The sequence below is a fragment of the Equus caballus genome, chromosome 1 (assembly GCF_041296265.1).
Source record: "Equus caballus isolate H_3958 breed thoroughbred chromosome 1, TB-T2T, whole genome shotgun sequence".
NCBI lineage: Eukaryota > Metazoa > Chordata > Mammalia > Perissodactyla > Equidae > Equus > Equus caballus.
In genome coordinates this window covers 86655578-86673755 of record NC_091684.1, presented here as the reverse complement: position 1 = coordinate 86673755, position 18178 = coordinate 86655578, and the positions used below count along the sequence as shown (strand labels likewise).

The 18178-nt window shown below is 39.7% G+C and overlaps 1 protein-coding gene across 1 annotated transcript in view; it reads right to left on the bottom strand.

Moving 5' to 3' along the window:
• Window positions 1–515: 515 nt before the first annotated feature.
• HEATR1 (HEAT repeat containing 1) overlaps window positions 516–18178 on the bottom strand; it is a 52638-nt gene continuing 34975 nt past the window's right edge. Inside the window, exons 29-45 of the mRNA XM_001492085.7 lie at window positions 16416–16544; window positions 14778–15008; window positions 13886–14012; window positions 12492–12652; window positions 9337–9383; window positions 9103–9226; window positions 8342–8482; window positions 7544–7833; window positions 6684–6834; window positions 5573–5731; window positions 5274–5408; window positions 5022–5126; window positions 4766–4934; window positions 4104–4258; window positions 3405–3563; window positions 1815–1923; window positions 516–804 (exon numbers count right to left, since the gene is read on the bottom strand). Of these exons, the coding sequence (XP_001492135.2) occupies window positions 716–804; window positions 1815–1923; window positions 3405–3563; window positions 4104–4258; window positions 4766–4934; window positions 5022–5126; window positions 5274–5408; window positions 5573–5731; window positions 6684–6834; window positions 7544–7833; window positions 8342–8482; window positions 9103–9226; window positions 9337–9383; window positions 12492–12652; window positions 13886–14012; window positions 14778–15008; window positions 16416–16544 (2481 nt within the window). The 3' untranslated portion in view covers window positions 516–715. The remainder of the gene's footprint in view (window positions 805–1814; window positions 1924–3404; window positions 3564–4103; window positions 4259–4765; window positions 4935–5021; window positions 5127–5273; window positions 5409–5572; window positions 5732–6683; window positions 6835–7543; window positions 7834–8341; window positions 8483–9102; window positions 9227–9336; window positions 9384–12491; window positions 12653–13885; window positions 14013–14777; window positions 15009–16415; window positions 16545–18178) is intronic.

Here is an 18178-nt window from a genome sequence, read left to right as displayed (position 1 = left end):
CAAAGCTTTGAAGAAAATCTGGTATTTACTTTCTTTCTCCTATGAGTAATTCTTGGTTAACCCCCAGCAGAAACATGATCATTTCTAATCCTAGAGGGGCTCCTTCCTGCCACCTAGCTTTTCTGGGCCCTTTCTAATTGTGGGTCAGGCAGGTGTGGTTGTTTTATAAACAGCCTATTGCCTCCACCCCCACAAGACACAGACAGATAAAGACGACAATCACAGTCCTGAAGGAAAGAAGCGCTTCCCTTGGGGGGCGCACACACAAAAATGACTGCTGAAGTAAAAATCCCAATTGTGCTGAATAACTGTCATTTCCTTGAAGAGCTGCTTTGAATGCAATCTCTGACACGAAGACCATGTACCTAAGACATTCCTTTACAGAAGAGTTACGGCTTTCCATTCTAAATGAGGTTTTGTTAGCTTTGGGTGCTAAAATTAAACATATCTGTAATATTAATAACATCAATCAGAAAAGACTATCATAAAGGTTTAAATAAGCACAGCAGTCTGTATAAAAACACCATGTATCATTTACTCTTTTTGCAATTCTCTACAACTGGTGTGGGAGCACAAACCAGGTGGGGATTTTGTAAAGAAGTCCAAGTGGGTGTTAAGGCACCAAAAGTAACATGGTACCAAACAACCAGAAACAAAAGTATGAAAAATAAATCTGAACTCTCAAAAGAGTATGAAACACCAAAAAACCCAAGTTTCAGAAGTAGCTCTGGAGTGGCTCTCCCAGTACAGCCTCCAGGTGCTGAACAGTCTTCTGGCACTGCTGCTCGACTTCCTCACATTCATCTACAAGAGAAAACATCACAGCGAACATGGCAGTCTTCCTGCCTCAGTTACCATTAGCCTAATTCTTTACATCTTGCATTCTCTGGCAATCATTCAATCAAGGGAGAGAAATGAAGCACATTAATGAAGCAGAAAGCATCAGGGAATACCTCCTCCGTATTCCTCTTTCCTTCCTTCCCTTCTACTTAGACTTGGAAGCTGAATAAGATAGACCCCCCCAGAATAGCAGTGCGCAAATGAAAATTCCAGACTCCCAGCAATGCCATTCTTGAGTAGCTCACACGGCTCTTCTCCCGGATGTAAGAAACAAAGGTGAATGTACTTTGTTTTAGATAGGGAGTGAATCGTTAATATGAAAGCATTTATCTATTTGCCTCCCTCATCCCTGCTTAATAATAAGATGTACTGTTATTTCCTGGGCCGAGTGGTGGCACAGTGCTTACTGTGCCACAGGTGCAGCACTACACGAACCTGGACTTAAACCCCAGTTCCACCTGTGACACTCACTGTGCTAGTTTATTAAATTACTTAGTCCTTTTAAAACCTGTAGTTTCTTCCTTTATAAAACAGGCATAAGGCATACTGTATGCCTTGTTGTGAGGATTAAATGCGATCATCTATGGAGAACACTAAACGCTGGTCATTATTAACAGGCAGCTATCCTATTGCATCCTTAACGGCACGAGACATTTGATACAGTACCCTACATCTGGGACCAAAATTTCAATCATATAAATGTATGAGGTTAATGAAAAAAAATATTGTAGTCTTTTTGTACTATCACAAAAAAACACAAAAGTAAAGACAGTGAAGATTATAATGTAAACAAAATCTCAAATGGTCAGGAGGCTGTCCCTTCCTAACCTGCTCCCTCCACCCACTCAGAGTAGGAACCTGGCCTCTAGCTTCGGGCAGAGGATGGAGCCCAGGGCTAATCACACTTATCCATTATCATGGGCACATTTTCACAGAATTTTACTGTAATTATTTCTCAATAGTTTGGGAATTACCTTCCATCAGCTCAGCTAAGAAAGGAATGGATTCTGGTAGCAAAACAATATAATTCTCCTTTAGTTTTTCAGCCAGTGCTAATACGGTAATCAAAGCAGCAAATCGAACCTGAAAGGGATAAAATGATAAAGAATGAAAAAAACAAGTATTGCTATATTTATTATCTTAAGATCTGCCTCACTTGAGACAAGTTCTAACTTTTTAAACTGTTGTTTCACATGAGTTTGTTTCACTTTATGTCGATTCAACTTTCATCTTAGAAAACCAGTTTATTTACCAATTTGGGATTTGTTAATACTATGGCAACCTTATAGATCAGTGTTTTTCAGACTGTGTTCCAGTATTACAGGGCTTTAATGTGAATGTCTTTTTATAACATTTTCCTTTAAAAAAACGAATTTAACTGCACTGGAGCTCACCGCTCGCCTGGCTGACAGAGATGATGCCGCCCTGGCGGTGGAGTGTCCCAGGCCATCTCAGGCAGGACTCCCCACCCTCAGAATGCTGTGTGGTCACCACCATAGCTGTGAGGGGCCAAGGGACCAGCTCTGGTCACACACTGTCTCAGCCCTGAATAAAAAACACACTGTGTCACAATGTCCTAGTTTTGGAACTTGGAAAAAAAAGTTGAGGTGCTTCCCACATGACTTGTCTATGACAAGGAATGCAAGTAGTTGCTGCGTAGTGTTAGCCATTCACTTTGAAACAACAGCTGTACTAGTGCTTTCTGGTTTGGATAATTTAAAGAATATTTGGATACAGTAAAGTGAGTTGTTTAAAGAACATTTGTAACTACCTATGTTCAATCAGTATTTTCTTGATATTGTACAATCAAAACATTAAAATAAAAATAAATTTAATGCTACAACTTTATAAGAACTTACAGTTTAAAATCTGGGGTTTCATTAAAATAGCCTCATTGTTCTCATTATTTCCTAATAAATAAATGTTATGAATTTCAACTAATAAATCTACTAATAAAATTCTGTTTTGGTCTGTTTTATCCACTGAGGTTCTAGTGTGATAATTAGTTGGAGAAATGGAGATTCATTGCTAGAACAGTTTGAAAACTTTGACACTCGGGTATGGGATTTTAACTTCCACTCATCCCCGCCCCCCATGTTAGTGGGTGTCAACCATCACCACTTACCTTTCTTCCACAAAATCCTAAGCCTAATGTATACAATGGCGATGATACATTCCTCTAACTCAGAGGAACATTCTGTGGACAAACTGAAAGCATTTGTCTCTGGGAGCACAATGACGTTTAAATGGTGCTTAAAAAACACAAGGAAATACTGCAAGTCTTTTCAAGATTTACAAGTATTTAGAAAGTATTTCAGTACTTGTCTCTAACACACCATGGGGGTGGGGGGAAGACGACTATTTTTAAATAGCCTAAAGTAAAAGCCAAACATTTTTCAGGTTCAAACTTCTGCCTAACACAGCCCAACCTCTAGTCCTAGAAGACAAGCAGTGATGTTTGTCCCTGCTAGTTTACCACGGTCCTACGTCCATAACCACTTCAGGGTTGTTTAGGCTATATGGTGACAGCACAGTAACAGGGCTTGTCAACCACAGCTCCTAACCTTGGGTGAGGAGTCCCTCGTCTTTAGCAGAATCTGGTAGTTCAGTGGTTTCCACAGAGAGTCGTCTGCCATGGCCACTGAGAACTGTGCAATGCATGGTATCAGGTGCTTCGTCACCCGTTCCTGGAACTTCTCTTCTCCTCCAAGCCTGTTTTCCAGCTATTGAAAGACAAGGACTTGAGCAACAGGTTTCATTTCTGCTTGAAAAAATACCCAATGTGTAAATAATATTTTACTATCCTTCATAATATTAGTGTGCTCAAAAACCAGGTATTACTCTAATACTCTCTCTAGAGCAAATTTACCACCTTCTGGGACTCAAATAGAAAATCACATCGCCCTGAGCTTCATCTCTTTTCCTCCAGCAGAACATCTTAGAGAGTTTTTTTCAGAGGGCAGCCAAACTCTGAAACCACCTCAATAAACCCAGTTTTAAAAAAATGTAACCATTAGACCTTGTATCACACCTTTCACTCAAAAAATTCAAAAGTAAAACTCAGTAAACACCACTATGAAGATAAGTTATATCCATGAAAAATGAGAAACTGGTTCTGAAATTAAAATTTTGTAAAAAAGGAAAAACAAAACTTGGAGGAAAAAAAAAAGCCCAGCAACTGTCATTTTGGTAGATATAAAACCCATAAAAATTTAACCAATGGCTTCCTCATCTTTTAACAAAAGATGGTTCTTCTTGGTTACCTGATCCACCAGGGGCATCATCAAGGCTTCTGCTCTCTCTTTACTTAGAAAATGCTGAGTGTCAAAAAGGAAGATTTTATATAAACAGTTCAAAATAAACTGTAATAGCAAACAGCACTTTTCAGGGTCATTTTCAGAGTCAAAAAACGCTTCATCTGTAGATAGGGGAGAATGAAAACAAAAACAAAAAAACTGAATTTCACAATTTGATCTCCAGTGTTTAAATTCAAGTCACTATTAAATCAGGAGGGTTTTCTAAAATGACCTAGATCATAATCAGGATGAAGACAGAACACAAATAAAAGGGATGGTCTCTCGGATAAGCGATTCCTCCTTTTAGAGTTAAGATTCTCAGTTGTTAAGATTGCTTAGTTTGGCAAGTTACCAGTTGTCAAGTGGGTTGATTAATAGTATTAAAGAACAAACCAATCTTAACTTCAATGTTTTAAAGTTACTTCCAATAACTTACAGCAATGCTCATTTTACTTTACCCTGCCTTCCAAGTGAGTCAATCACAGCATGTTTTCACTATGCTGAAACAAACACGTCAATGCTTAAGGCCTGACTATAAAATTCACCCTCCTCATGCTTATTATACTAACTGTACCTTGTGCAAGGTACATAGAGCAAGGACATCAACAGAACCGGAGTCAGCTACCAACCTGTTTTGGAGATGTTCACCTGGTTCAAGGTGTCAGCAAAAGGCTTCACTAAATGGCCAGCAAACAGAGTAAAAAGCCCTTTCAGTTTCTCAGCAATGCAATCTGCCACGTTGTAAAATGTCAACAGTCTGTCCTTTGGGGCATCCTCTGTTTTAGCCCAATCAAACAGCTAAAAAGATAATGTAGTATTAGTTTCTTCTACACATCCTGTAACACATATATGAGTCCATAGGAGATGTGGAGGAAGAAAGCGTACCTTGAAGAACAGAGGTCTGAATGTGACTTCAGAAAGTTTCACAACCATGGCTACTAGACAGTCAATGATGCAATTTTCCGTTTTTCCAATTTCCTCCAGATCATTCTGGGAATAGAAGAGCTGATTTATTAGAGTACTGACATCTAGCTCTAATAATTTTGGCAAGTACAACAGGTTACACAGCTGGTTTTTCTCTGGCTCTTAAATAGGTATAGATAAGTTTAGGATTTGGGGGACTGGAAATAAGCTTACCTCGGAGTGCTGTGCTCGAAAGTCCAGGGCCTCCAAGAAAAATACAGTCAGCTGAGACTGATGGGAGGCGAGCTCTTCCTTCTTCATGACCCCAATGTGCTCTTGCAAGATGCTCATAAATGGACCCATGTGATTCTACCAACAACACAGTAAAGAGGTGTGCCAATTTTCAATATTCCTAGAGTTCACTAATGCATTTATAAATGAATTAAACCACCACACTCCTCTTCAACTGAAAATTTAAAAGTTTCAGTACCATATCTCCCTTCTCCAAAGTCAAATACCCAATGTGGTCTAACCTTCCAGTTCTTCTCAATTTGCTTGTACGTTTTGTTGATGGCTGGCAGTAACACTCGAGGTGAGAGCGTGGTAGCCAGTGTCTTCTTAAGAGACGTGAGACGGACGTGAGCCTGTGAGGCAGAGCCCATTTCACTAGTGATTTTCTCCAAATGAATCACCTATAGGAACATCAAAACAGTGATGAAGGCCATAATGGGCACTCATTGAGAGCGTCTACACACCTAAGGAAAGTCAGAATGATGATGTGAGAAATCAATCCAAATGCTAGTGATTGGGAAAAGCTCAGTGCATTTCAGCTTCACATGGAATCCCTTTTAAAGCCAACCCCCCAATGTCTGTAGATAAAAATGAGCAGACGCTCCCTTCCCAGGTGGGAATCAGGGATGGGGGTAAATGGTGGGAGGTGGAAGGACACAGAGCATCCAGACTGATGATTTTCTTAGAGGACACGAATCCAGGGACCTTGAGAAGAATCAAGTTCTTTTTAAAAAAATCTAGAAAGCTCCCCAGATGCAGAGGTCTTTTTCTGTAAGAAGCCCTGGCTCTAGAGTAGGTGAACTGGTGGAGTCACTTGCATCATGGCAGCTTCGGCTCTTCACCTCATAAATGGCAGATGATCCATAAGACAGAACAGAACAAGGGGTCCTTCTCAGGCATCTTCAACTAGAAGTGCCACCTGCCCATTGTCTGTCTGCAAATAACCGATGGCCTGCAACCTAGGAATTCTGCTTTGAAAGACATCTGAGGATTAAGAAACCTTTCACAGTAGAAACAAATAGGGCACACCAGTTTCTAGAAGAAGTAATAAGAGGCAACCCAACCCCAAAGATATCTCAGGGGGAAAAAAAGCAATAAAATACATTCTGCAAAATCAAAAAAAGAGCAGAGCCTCATGACAAAGTGATACCATATCACTGTCATGATTAAGCAGATAGGGACGGTGGAAACGGAAGAAAAAAACGAACATATACAGTAAAAACAAGCAAATCTTTTCAGAAATAAACTTCCTGCCAAACAAAAACTAAAAACTTAACAAATAAAATTACTAAATTTATAATCTTTCCCTTCCTGCTGCCACCTCACATACATGTCGTGGTCACTGTGACCCACCTGCGACAGCACGCCTTCTAGGTAGGGGCTGATGAAGTGCGGGAGAGTCTCAACAACCTTCTGCAGGGCCGCCAAGGCGCTGAGCAAATAGACCTCAGCCGAGACCAGCTCGCTGGTGTTCTTCATTGTCGTCAGCAATGATGGCATCAGACTGCACACAAAGAATGAGAGTTCTAGAGTAACTTTAAGCAGAAGCAGAGAATGGAGAATGGAGTAGAAGTTGTGAAAAAATCCAAACACCTGTGCTCGTTACATCTCTGCGTGTGTCACAGCCTACAAAGTATCGTCTACACATTGTACATGACTAAGCGCAAGAAATCTCCCAGTGCCAACAGTAGTGACAGAACAGTCATTTAAAAAAATAACATCTTTCAATTTAACACCTGCTAAGTGTCAGGCACTGTGCAAAAAGCCTTACACGCACTGCCCCACGGGAATCCCACGAGGTAGGTGCTGTGTCGGTTTTATAGATGGCAAAGCTCTAACAGGCCGAGTAGCCTGCCCAAGGCCCCACAGCCAACACACGCCAGAGCCAAGGAGAGAGCCAGCAGCATCCAACTTCGGAACGTCGGCAGCACGAGGCAGCTTCTGCCCAACTGGACTGGGCCCCTCGAAAGGAGCAGCACCTATTGCTTCCTAACAGCAGCTGATCAGAGGGGAGTGAAAACTGGAGGATAATAAACATCATAAAGGTAAACGAGAATGTTTTGTTTTTCAGTTTGAAGAAAACATCAATTCTTTAACAAATCTAATTTTAGGTAACTTTTACTTAGAGACAAAAAAAGTCACTAAGGTATCATCTGTCAATCTGTACAGAAAGCTGGTGTGACGGCTCCTGTGGCAGGCCCCAGCCAGCATACCTGGGAAGCTGGGGGATGGCCAGTGCTTCCAGCGTGGAGGCCACCTCCGCTACACACAGCAGGGCACTTCCCAAGACATTCTTCTCCTCCTTCGTTTCGGGAGCAATCAGCCTCACTGCAGCGTTCAGCACTGGCACAAAAGGCTCCGGATTTTCTCTACCAAAGTTCTTGCACAAAAGCTTTAAGGTATACAACGCTGTCTGTCTGTTTATTGCTTGCTCTTCTACTGCCTTTTTTCTGTGCTGCACAATGGCCAAAAGGACTGGAACCAGTTTTAGGAAATGGTAAACCTGAAGAGGACAGCCAAAATTCCCAAAGAATTAAAGCTGCAGAAAAAATGCTAGTCCCTATCTCCATTTTTATTGCTTGAAACTGCCTAAATGGAAATCAGACCAAGGTCCTAAGCCACATGATTATACACAAGCAATTGTTTCTCTATCTGCTTCATTTATTACTAAGTGAATGCATGTACCTGTGCCCAATTTTTGATTTATAGAAAGCACTCTACTAGTCTGGAGTAAAAGAGGACTAGAGTTATGCTAAAGCCAAGGCAACGTATGGTCTATATTAAGCAAGAATTCCCTTAGGCTGAAATTCCATTCTGAGAGCTCTTACAACATATATACACGCTCCCGTCAGAATTAATATCCCATTTTAAAATGCATACACACATCACAGCATTGCATTCAGATAATGATATACTTATTTAAACCCACTAGAGAAGCCTAAGGGAGTTCAATGCAACTCTTTGATAAAGCCTAGAACAGTAACTGGGGCTGCTACGCAGTCTTCACTTACAATTTTCTTCTTCCAGGATGTATTCTGCTGTAGCTTGTTGTTCAAAAGATCCAAAGCTTTCCGGCGAACGGATGGCAGTGGGTTACCCAGCAGCCCTCTAATCACAGGAATGAACATTTCTGTGGGCAGCAAGGCATTGACCTATACGGCAGTTTTACATTTAACAACAACAAAAAAAATAATAATAAAGGGAAGATCAATTCAGATTTCAACACAGACTTCTATTCATTGCATATCTTCTAGGGGTCAGGCATTTTGATACACATTTTCTTACTTAATTCTTACATTACCCTTTCAGGTAGGCATTACTAACCACATTTACTAAAAAAACAATAACAGCAACAACAACCTGATGCTAAGTGAATTGCTCAGTGCCACGGAGCTAAGTAATTTAGCTAGATTTTAAACAGAGATCCTAATGTCCAGGCCAGTGATATTTCTAATATACCACACACTCTACCTAATGGGTATTTTTCTTTTATTCCACATAAATAAAGTGGAACATTATAAAGTATTACATGACCGAACATTTAAGCACATTAAATATTAAGGCACATGATCTCCTAATTGGTACAGAAACAACTGTTTTCCAGACAAATTTATTTCTAGTCATCAAGAGATTCTTTTCCAAGAAAAATCTGAGCTGCATTAAGGGAAGCTATTGCTAAGTGTATTGTATAAAGTAGAACTTTGTTAAATAATTCCACAATGACATAAAAACAGCAACCAAACATAGCAGGTGGGGAGAAAGGAGAACCTACCTTATCTAGCATGTCATACGCTTTACTAAGGAGCGCTCGCCAAAACTTCACAGTTAGTTTGTCTACATTTTTCTCCATGGATTGTGCTACGGTGTTAATATAGCCAAGGACTGTTTCTAGCAACCTAAAACACAGGAGACGCATGTGAGAGTTTTGTGTACTATTTTTCCAGCTTTTTGATAAAAAGTTCGAAATTACTATCAAATAAAAATTTTAAAAAGAAAAGTAACATACCTCTGTTCAAGGCCTTTTAAAACCTGAGGACCACCACTTTCAACTACCTAATTTTTAAAGAAGGCGTCATTAGAACAATAGGGAAGCTGATAATAAAAAAATCATTTGAAGTGGGCTCGATGAAACTCATCTAAGACTATTGAACTCAAACTTCCAACAGTGTTTTCTGACAGCACAATTTAATCAGGTTCAGATCATCCCCATCATACAATAACTCTATTTCCCTTAATTAAATTATTCTGTTCATTTATTTTAGTTATATTCTATAGGTATTAGTAGTATCTTTAAAGTACTACAAAGATTCAGGAAAATATGGCAAACAATCAACACCCGTTTACCTACTAATTTTATGAAACACTCATCTTTCGTTAGCTCTTATGTAATAGCTCGCTTTTAATCTCAAGATGTTAAACATATGGATACAGCTGTCGTCCCCTTTGCACTGCTCCCTAATCCCAGTCTCTCACTACCTCAGGCCCCACAAACATGAATGTACATATCAGTCAGCAACACGCTTTTTGGATAACATTAGATTTTTGAGATCTACCTGTGATGACTTATGTTGTTCTGGTTCATTCATTTTTAACTGCACACAGTATTATTACTCTGTATATACTGCAACTTATTTATTCATTCACCTCTGTTGGCAGACATTTAGCCTATGTAATCAAGGCTAAAAAAGAACGTTTTTATATCTCAAGCATCTAGGCAAGTTTTCGTAGAGCGTATATACTGAGAAGAGTTACTAATCACAGGAGATGAGCATCTTCAACCTGACTGGAACCTGCCAACTGCTTTCTAAAGTGGTCGTACTGACTCACGCTACCCATCCCTGGGTAAGAAACGACTGTCTCCCCATAGCCTTGCCACTTTGTGGTATTAACAGCTTTTCAATTTTTGCCAGTTTGATGGATATCATAGTGGCATGTCATTTAACATGCATTTTCCTCATTAGGGAGGTTGTTTGGTCAAGTATTAAATGGCCATTTGTGATCCTCTTTAGTGAATTCATATTCTTTGCCAATTGTTCTAATGGAAACTGATGCTTTCTGATTTATAGAGTAATAATCTACTCTTAGTCTGTGGCTTTCTTTGCATTTTGTTTATGGTGGCTTTTGCTGAACTGAAGTTTTTAGGAAATTCTCCTCCATCCTCTGGTCACAATGATTTTCCCCTTGATTTTCTCCTCAAAGTTCTAAGTATTCCTTTTCAGACCAAAGATTTTAAGCTACCTAAAATTGTCTCTTGTTTACAGTGTGAGATCAGTCTTTTTTCCACACATGGAACACAAATTGTGCTAGCTCTAGTTCTTTTTCCTTTTTCCCCACTGCTTTGTAATGTCATCTGCCACACGACGCATTTCTTACACGCACACGGGTGTGTGTCAGGGCTTATGTTCAGTCACATTGATCCATGTGATCACTCTGCACCACCACTGTCCTTGGATAGCCTGTTTGATACACAGCAGCGTCTACAGTCATCCCCATCAAGCAAGCTTGCTAAACTAATTATTAGTTCTATGAGCTTCTTGATTCTCTTTTTTCTGATTCTTACACTTCCTTTTTTTTTGCAGGGAGAGATTTGCCCTGAGCTAACATCTGTTGCCAATCTTCCTCGTTTTTTATTTTTTCTCTCCAAAGCCCCAGGATATGGTTGCATAGCATAGTTGTAAGTCCTTCTAGTTCTTCTGTGAGCCACCACCACAGCGCTGCAACTGACAGACAAGTGGTGTGGTTCTGCGACCAGGAAACGAACCCAGGCCACTGAAGTGGTGAGAGCACCAAACTTTAACCAGTAGGCCACCAGGGCTCTCACACTTCATTTCTTTTGCTCAATTGAAAGAAGGGCCTCCTTGTTCCAGACTTTAACAGGCACACTGCTAATGTCTCATTGTGAAGTGTGATGTAAACTACAGATTTCTGACAGATATCTTTATCAGGCCAAGGAAGTTTCCATCCACCTTGCATTGCTAAGAAGATTTTTTTCCTTAAATCATGAATAAATATTGAATTCCTTGAATCATTTTCCTATAAATATTTCAATCATCATACGGTTTCCCCTCTTGATCTTTTCATGCATAATAAGAGATACATAACAGATATTCTAACGTTCAGCCAATATTATATTCCTGGTCAGGATCGTGGCCCTTCTTTCTCAATGCTTCTGTATTTCTTCATTTTGTTTCTGTATTTCCTCCTTTCTCTTTCATTGTTTAAAGTTAAAACACAAACTGAAAGGTGCACAAATCATATGTGTAAAGCTCACTATATTCAGGTAAAAAAAATAGCATATTGGGGCTGGCCTGGTGGCACAGTGGTTAAGTCTGCACATTCTGCTGCGGCAGCCCTGGGTTTGCCAGTTCAGATCCCGGGGGTGGACCTACGCACTGCTTGTCAAGCCATGCTGTGGCAGGCATCCCACATATAAAAGTAGAGGAAGATGGGCATGGCTGTTAGCTCAGGGCCAGTCTTCCTCAGCAAAAAGAGGAGGATTTGCAGCAGATGTTAGCTCAGGGCTAATCTTCCTCAAAAAAAATTAAAAAAGCATATTATTAGTACCTCAGAATCCCTCCTCTACTTGACCTCCATTACTACTCTTTTCCTCCTTCTCAAAGATAAATACTATCCTTACTTATAAAACCACAGATTTATTTTGCCTATTTCTGAACTTTATACAACTGGAATCACGGATGCACCCTTTTGTGTCTGCCATCGTTCCTCCTATAATGTTTATGAGAGTCATCAGACGGCTGTGTCTCACCGAGGTTCACCCGTGTCCATTTATGACAACAGACACTTCATCCACTCCAGTGCTGACAGACACTTGGGTTGCTGCCACTTCTGGGCTACCATGAATCATGTATTACTAACATTCTTGAAGATGTCTTTTGGTGCACATGTTCATACATTTCTGTTGGGTATATACCATTTGAAAATGGAATTACCAAGTCATAGGGTTTATATATGTACAAACTTAGTAGATCCCGCCAAACGGTTTTTCATGGTGAATTGTACTATTCTTTTTCTACTATCTTTAAAGGCATGTCTCATGTTTTGATGAGGTTATTTACCAAGCTATTTTTACTAGTTTAAAACACAGTTCCTTTAGAAAAAGCAAAACCGTTTTATCATAAACACATTTAAAGAACACATCACCTTTCTGATAAAATTATTGGAAGCCAGGAGCTGAGACATGAAGGACACTGACAGAAATTTGAAATGCCGCAGTTGCTTGCTAGTGTGAGCGTCTACATTAAAAACCTGTAGCATCTGTTCCTGTGATTCACTCTTATTGGACACTGTTTTGGGAATGGTTTCTGAAAAAGAGCAATACAACAAGTGACTGCACTCAACTTCACTTGACTCTTTAGTGTAGACACAGATATAAGGAGAATGGTAAATGGGATACAATTCTGAGAGAGAAATTTGTTCATCTATTATACCCAGTTTTTCCTCTTCTAAATTAGTGAAAGATGTGAGTGTACTTATCAACAAAGTACCCAACGGCCCTGAGAAGACAGTGTATGACAAAAACAAACAAAAGCAGGGCAACTGAGATAAGCAAATGGAAGACAAAAATACTACAAGAGGAGTCTTTAAATGTTGGCTCCATACCCAACTTCTGAAGCCTCAGAGGCATTTACTTGGTGGCCCACAATAGACTGAAGCGGGGTCAATTCTAGCCTTCAATGTTTAATTCTAAAAGTTTGAAAATGTATATCCTAAAACTTTGTAGAATCTCGTATTCAAGTGTGTCTACCATGAAAGGGGTTAGGGGTGCAGTGTTGGGAGGCTATGGTGGGCCACTTAAAAATTACTGTCCAAGAGTGACTCAAAACGAAGACTTCTTCCTGAAGCATGTCACCATGTACATCTCCCCAGGCACCTTCCAGTCTGTCCCTGCCTAACCTGAGCCGCCTGCAGGATGAGTCAGATGACTGCCTGGCCAAGCAGGGAAGACGGGGCAAACGGTCAGCCACCCAGATAACAGTCCCCGCGGAGTCCTCAGAACCTCCTTTCTAATGCACCTTCCTGTTCTGCTTCGAAGGGCAGAGAACTAAGAACGCTCAACACATCTACCCTTTCTTAAGGCAATCACATTGGTGCCACAATTAGTGGAATTTTCAAGACCATATATATGGTAAAATTTGAATATTTAGTTACCACTGCTGTGGTATCTATTTTTTTCCTTCTTGTAAACGTCTTCACAGATACTTTAATGGGAAACTAAGAGATAGCTAATAAAGTCCTGCTAACTGTCATTGTACCATAATTCATCCTTGACACTTGTAACACTCCACAGCCAACACATCAGCGTAAAGGCACAGAGGGATAAAAGCCAGTGTGTGAGGAAAGGCAAGGAGAAACCCGACTTATTATTTTCCATAAAGATTTGAGAACATATACAACCACATACTCAAATTAAACATTATTAACTTCCTTAAAATCCTTCCAAAGATGTACTATGGGTTCTAAGGACAACCTGCATTGTCTTCTGCTTCTCCCGAGCCTTCAGATTAAACAATGATTCACACCTGACTCCTGCTTACCTTCTTTTTCCTCAGGCAGCTTTATTAAGTACTGGAGGATATTCATCAAGCTTTGTATCTGGTGCTGGACACTAAATTCACAACAGACTGAAATCCAAAATTCAGTGTCTGCCTCTAAAATAGCATCCTGTTCAGAGAAGAGAAATAGGTAACAAAACTGTACCTATTAAATTTATGTTTTAATAAGTACAAGTAAGGGAAATGTTTTAAAAATATTTCTTAGCACACAAAGTCACTATATATTGTTCCTTACAGTCACATGCATCACCAGAGGAATGAGGTACTGAGCTCCTTACAGGAAGAAGCCAATTTATGAGAATTATAAGGGCCTAATTCCAGGATAACCTGCATTATGATTTCTGGCAGAACTGCACGTACGACTTTATTCAGAGTAGGTCTAGATCCAGTCCTAGAGCCCATGTCTAAGAAGTCATTTAAAAACAGCCCTGGACCTGTAAGTTTTACCCTCATCTATGCGAACAGGGCTCTTCAAAACAGTCACCTGTGTTGTGATTTCAATGATACTGACAATCTTCCCTTTCCCCACGAAAGGCCCTTAGAACCACTTTCAAGAGACAGTTTCATTACTTTACAGCAGTACGCTGTTGGGCTTAAAAGAACCACGCAGCATGGCACTAGTATCAGACCTGTTTCTTAGAAAAGTCAAATCACCCTCAGGAGATATTTTGTTGCTACTGAGGATATTCAGATGGCCACAGGCTCTGACAGCAGTTTTAAAGAATGCCAAAAACATCTTTAAAAGTAGTTCTGAGCAAGCACTGTTAAGTAATGCACAGTAAGCATTCACCAGCACCATGTTTAAACTGGAAAATGTCACAAAATCTGTGTGAGACATCACCGTTTTCCTTATCACCCCACCCTATATTCTCACCTTTTCTCCATAGGCAGCCACCAGCACTGTTTTAGTGACATACTGTTCAAAAAGCAAGACGAGGAGAACCCAGAGGAATCTTTCTGCACCTAGTGTATCAACTAGCTGAACAAGGATGGGCCGGCGCCTGTGCTCCGGAACGTGTGGCAGTGCATCCACGAACACATTAATGATTTTCACCACGATTTCTTCCACATTTCTTGTGACTTCTACAGAGTCTCCACCATCAGACTACAGAAGAGCAAGCAGGGAGAGTGAGTAGGAGCAACAACCTTCACCAAACAAGCTTTAAGTGGAAACGAAAAGGCCTTCACGTGTGCCCAAAAAACTTATCAAAATAACTTTAATAATCAAAGACCAGTCAGGAAATACACAATGAGTAGAGCTATGTCCCAGGCACTACTTGGCCCTGAGGGGAATACAAGGCATAGGATGTGAGCCCTGCCTCAAAGGTGATTTATCATCCATATGAAACAAGAAACACACCTGAAAAGACAACAGGAGGCACTACATGGCAGATCCCAATATGCGCCGTCTGGGAAGCTGCAAAAATCAAGCAGGATTCTGTGCCTTGAGAAGAATGGGTACAATCTAGAGAAGCAGAGCACAGAAAGGCCAACAACTCCCTATTGCTTCCACAATAAATCCAAACCATTTTACTCTGGTATTGGTGCTCCAAACATGCTTGTTGAGTGGAAGAATGAATAAATACTTGAGTGTACCACTAAACAACGCCTTCCACTCCTACTTGTCTCAACTCTTGGCTCTTCACCAAACTGATCTAGATGACATTCTTCACACACACTGTGCACATTCCTAGACTAGGCCTTTTCACATGCTATTGATGGCTCTGCCATCTCACTGAGCATATCCTAGCCTTCTTTCACACCAGTTCAAATTTTATTTCTTATGTAACTTTGTGGTCTCCTTGGCCCATATGGACTTTCGCCTATTCTGAACTCTTCGGCATATTTATCTGTTCTTTTGGCATATGTCATATTAATGCATATAATTATTTTTTTATATATACGTGTCCTGTACCGGCTAATTTGTTAGACACAGAGAACACCAATCTAATAGCAAGATTCAAAGGAGAAGGGGCCGAGTATGGGTAAACAGAAAACTCAAGACGACGACCAAGCTCTTTCATCTTCAAGGCTGCTTTTTAGTTTCAATTGTTGATTCCTATGGCAAAGACTACGTCTCACTCATCTCTTTGACTACTTAGCGCTTAGAAAATGCTTAAAAAATGTTTGTTGAAGCGCATATTAACAAATTTGCCACCATCGCTCCAGAATGTCCTGTCTTCATCAACCTGCATAAGGGTATTATCGAACTCATGCAACGTCCTGAAATACAGTCAATGTAAATCCATTTGTGAGAGTAATGTTAAGGCGCTTTTATAGTTACACCCTTGCAGCACAGCAGAACCAGCTATGCATGTTTACTCATATTTTTGGAAAAGACATTATTTCCAAGATTACTTCTCAGCTTCACCATTCTAAAATTTAACAGGCATGAATACTTGACATTTCAGAAAGGCTTTTAATGTCATTGATTTACTACTACTTGAATTTCATACTACATAAAATTTTTCAACTTAAAAATAATAGTAATGTCAGTATAAAGACAGCTTACCTGAATAAGTGCTGGAATAACCATTTTCACTGTCTTGTTAATAACTTGAAAACTGTAAGTATCATCTAAACGCATGACATTGGCTCCCATAAATGTAAAAATAGACATAATGTTGTGTAGAACTTTATCCTGAAAGAAAACACATCTTTCAACATCTTCTATTTTAAACACATCAAATATCAATGACTCATTATAACGCAACAACAATAAGAGAAATAATTTAAAAATGGGCAAAGGAGGGGCTGGTCCCACGGCCTAGTGGTTAAGTTTGGTGTGCTTTGCTTCAGTGGCTCGGGTTCACAGGTGAGGATCCTGGGCATGGACCTACACCACTCGTCAGCCAAACTGTGGGGGCAACCTATATATGAAGTGGAGGAGTGGAGGAAGACTGCACAGATGTTAGCTCAGAGTTAATCTTCCTCAGCAAACAAAAAATGGCCACAGGATTTGCAAAGACATTTCTCCAAAGATAAACAAACGGTCAATAAGCACATGAAAAGATGCTCAGCATACTAGTAATTGGGAAATGCAAAATCCAAATCACAAGATACCACTTCACACCCACTAGGATGACTATAATAAAAAAGACAGACAGTAATAAGCCTCAGGGAGGATGTGGAGAAATTAGAACCCTCATTTACTGCTGGTGTACAGTGTAACTGATTTGGAAAGTATTCTGGCAGTTTCTCAGAAAGTTAAAAATAAAGTTAGCATCTAAGCCAGCAATCCACTCCTAGGTATACTCCAAAGAGACCTGTAAACATGTTTACACAAAACCTTGCATACAAATGTCCATAACAGTATAATTTTATCATAACAGCCAAAAAGTAGAAATAACTTAAATGCCCATCAACCGGTAAAAAGATATATAAAATGTGGCATATAAATACAATGGAATACTATTCAGCCATAAAAAGAAATACTGAGTCAAGCGTCAACACAGATGAACCTTGAAAACATTATGCTAAGTGAAAAAAGTCAGACACAAAAGACCACATATCATATGATTCCATTTATAAGACATTTCCAGAATAAGTAATTCCATCAAGACAGAAAGTAGATTAGTGGTTGCCAGAGGCAGGGCTGGTGGCGGCAGAGGGAATTGGGAGTGAATGCTAATGGGTATAGGTTTTTTTTTGCGGTGATGAAAATGTTCTGGAAGTAGATAAATGGTAATGGTTACACAACTTTGTCAATATACTAAAACCACTGAGTCCATACTACAAATGGGTTAATTTTATGGCAAACTATATTTCAATAAAAACAAAGGAAAAAATATCAATGATTTACTGTGTCTGGATTATCAACCCCTTTGAGAGCCACTGACTATTCCAAGGAAAAAAAATTCTATACACATAAATCTTGCACATGATTTTAGTAGATTAAAAGACCCCCTAAAGCTCATGGAGAAACCACAGATTAAGAACCTGTGGCCTGCATCCCCAATATAAAAATAGCTTCAATCTCTTCAAAAATCTTTAAATGATGTAGTTCTATTAGGGACAATGGATTTGCAGAGATTTCTTTAACTGAGGTAGTTTGTAATCAAATTAATTTCCTTAAGTCACAGGTTGAAAGCTGTCTGAGGGTTATCTGAGGATTCATGGGACAGTAATTTTTTCCAAATAGCACTAATACTACCACTTATTAGAAAGTAACATTGTGTCAGGCACTGTGCTAAATGCTAACCGTCAATCATCCAATCCTATCCTCACAATAATCCTATGAAGAAGGTTACTTTATTCTCTATTTTACAAAAAGGG